General features: G+C 34.6%; 1 protein-coding gene across 1 annotated transcript in view; it reads left to right on the forward strand.

The window, feature by feature from the left end:
• WHSC1L1 (Wolf-Hirschhorn syndrome candidate 1-like 1) overlaps positions 1-3,189 on the forward strand; it is a 135,354-nt gene that overhangs the window by 59,078 nt on the left and 73,087 nt on the right. Inside the window, exons 3-5 of the mRNA XM_012651087.1 lie at positions 1,430-1,501; positions 2,276-2,457; positions 2,731-2,740. Coding sequence (XP_012506541.1) covers positions 1,430-1,501; positions 2,276-2,457; positions 2,731-2,740 — 264 coding nt within the window. The remainder of the gene's footprint in view (positions 1-1,429; positions 1,502-2,275; positions 2,458-2,730; positions 2,741-3,189) is intronic.

Below are 3,189 nucleotides of genomic sequence, written 5' to 3' on the forward strand. Positions count from 1 at the left end.
ATACTCTCTTTTTTAAACCATCTAAATTAAATTCTGTTCTCTGACAAGTGAGAAATTTTAAAAATCTTTTAAATTATAGAAGGAAGTTGCTTTTTACAGAAAATACAGATACTAAAAAGTATAGGAGATCTTCCTCCATTGTTTTCCTACACTCCTTCCCAAGGATAATTACTGTTATCAGTTTGGTTTCCATTGTACCAAATATTTTCAAGGCACATATAAACTATTTTAAAATAAAAAGTCAGAAGATGTTGATAGATGTATAGACTACTGATATGAAATAATACTGTAGGGACAATTCCTCTGCTTAGATTTTCTCATTTTGTGTATTTCTGTAGGATAAGTTTCTAAAATGTTATTGCTAGATTGAAGAGTATACATATTTTGAATTTTCATGAGTACTTCTGAATTGCCTCCCCAAAGAATTGTAGAAATTAGTTTCTTAAAATAACATACTTGTGGGGTTTATGATTTAAAAAGTAATGTAATGTTTATTATAGATAGTTTGACAAATACAGAAAGGCACCAAAAAATTTTTATTTATTTCATCACCTGGTGGTAACCTTATATCCTGGAAGTAGTCTTTTTTTCTATGCACATAAGAAAAATTATTTTTCCAAGACTGGAATTATACTATTCAAACTGCTTTGCAATTTGGTGTTTTCAAATAACAGTATAAGTAATGTTATTTAAAAATATGTGTATATTATTCTATTTATTTACACTGTAATTTATTTAACTAATTCTACATTTTGGGGCACATAGATTGTTTCTACTACTTTGCTCCTGTAAGTAGTACTGGTATGCATATCATCGTACGTATATACATTTTTCACCTCTCTCAGTGCTTTTTCAGTATACATTCTTACAAGTGGATTTGCTGGGTCAGAGTCTGAAAATTTAAAGCTTTTCATACATATTGCCAAATTGCTTTCCAGAAAAGTTCCAAGTTGCATCTTACTAGTAATCTCGGAGTGCCCATTTTTTCTGTAATCTGATAGGTAAAAAAAAAAAATAATGCCAATTTAATTAGAAATTAAGTTTTAAAAGTAATAAAGCAAGAAATAGAAAACTGGATGCGGTGCTTATGCCTGTAATCCTAGCAATTTGGGAGGCTGAGGTGGGAGGATTTCTCGAAGCCAGGAGTTTAAGGTTGCAGTGAGCCATGATGACACCACTGTACCACAGCCTGGGTGACAGAGCAAGACCCTATCTCAAAAAAAAAGAAAGAGTAGGAGATACAGCTATGATGTGGAATGAAACATAGCATTATGTATTGAGTACATTGCATTCTCACTATTTACATTGTTCAGTTAATAATTGTCCTTTATTCTCTTTGGTACTTAGTTTTCTTTGATTATTTTTCTATATGTCATTGTTCTTTGGTTTACTGCCATTTTATTCTATTCACCTATACCTTTTCCCCTAGAGACCAAATGAAAGGGTTGACACTGTAGCAGAAAAACCAAGAGAAGACCCAGTACTAAAAGAAGAAGCCCCGGTGAGTTGCTTTATTGAATATTGTCTAACCAAGTATAGTGTAAGATGGACCAGGTGCAGTGACTCACACCTGTAATCTCAGCACCTTGGGAGGCTGAGGTAGGAAGATCGCTTATGGCCAGGAGTTTGGGACCAGCCTGGGCAACATAGCGAGACCCTCATCTCTACAAAACATAAGAAAAATTAGCCAGACACGGTGGCATGTGCCTATGGTCCCAGCTATTCAGGAGGCTGAGGCAGGAGTATTGCTTGAGCCCATGAATTCGATGCTGCAGTGAGCTATTAAGAAAATCTTACCACTGCCTTCCAGCCTAGGTGACAGAGCGAGACCCTGTCTCTAAGACAGATACAATAAATAAATATATGGTGTAAGAAGGTGAAACAGTGCTTAAATTGCAACACATTGTGTGATTACAGTTCCGTACTACTTTATTTCAGAAATTATACTGAAATAAATCTCGGAACTGATTTACAAGGTAGCTATTTTCAGTGAATTATTTTCCTTTTTAAAAATATGGCCATTTTTTTAATTGATCATGTGTATTCTCAAGATGACTTATCAATAATTTGGCAACAGAAACCACTAATCCTATTTTCAGTATTTGGGGTAGGGCTTATTAATTTTTTTCCTACTTCCCTTTTGCTAGTTTCAGATAGCAGTTATCGGAGAAAAGTATAATTGAAGATAAATTTTACGTTGTTAGCATTTTTAATATACTTTGTACATAGTCTCATTTTTGAAATTTCTGTGAATTTTTGTGACCTTTTCCTGTAGGTTCAGCCAATACTATCTTCTGTTCCAACAACGGAAGTGTCTACTGGTGTTAAGTTCCAGGTCGGTGATCTTGTTTGGTCCAAGGTGGGAACCTATCCTTGGTGGCCCTGTATGGTCTCAAGTGATCCCCTGCTCGAAGTCCATACCAAAATTAACACAAGAGGTAAGAAAAGACATAAATAGTTGTTAAGTAAAAGATTGGGGGAAAAGAGTGATTTTTAAATGTTGTATGTAAATATAAGAATACAAACATAACATATAATCTGATACAAAAATATACATTTTATATGAGTTTTTAATAACTGGTGAAATAATGACAGTCATCTGAACTGGCAGGGAGCCTCTATAACTGATGTCGTCCTTGTTTTCCCTTGTAACACCCTGCATTGGTTTGTAATTTCTTTCATGCTTCTTTTTGTTGAAGACCTTAATCTGACCTTTCATATTTTCTAAAGCATATGGATAGTGATAAAATGTCTTATATGAGCTTAATAAGCATTTGGGCCAAGTCTTCTCTGAACATTTTTATTTCATCATTGACTCTTATGTGTGGTAATTTTTTAGGAGACAGGTACTTTTTGTCCTGATAAATTTTGCTAGATGCTTTTTTCCTCTTCCACTCCATTTTTCAATCTGTAACTTTACTCGGCATCCTTATAAATTTGATATAACATGAATACAGCTTGAATCTAGCTATATAACAGAATCCTACCTTAGGAATGTTAATAAAAATTAAAAAAAGATGCATTCTGGCCGGGCGCGGTGGCTCACGCCTATAATCCTAGCACTTTGGGAGGCCGAGGCGGGCAGATTGTTTGAGCTCAGGAGTTCGAGACCAGCCCGAGCAAGAGCGAGACCGCGTCTCTACTAAAAATAGAAAGAAATTAATCGGACAATTAAAAATATCTAGAAAA

The sequence above is a fragment of the Propithecus coquereli genome, unplaced genomic scaffold, assembly GCF_000956105.1.
Source record: "Propithecus coquereli isolate 6110/MARCELLA unplaced genomic scaffold, Pcoq_1.0 Scaffold349, whole genome shotgun sequence".
NCBI lineage: Eukaryota > Metazoa > Chordata > Mammalia > Primates > Indriidae > Propithecus > Propithecus coquereli.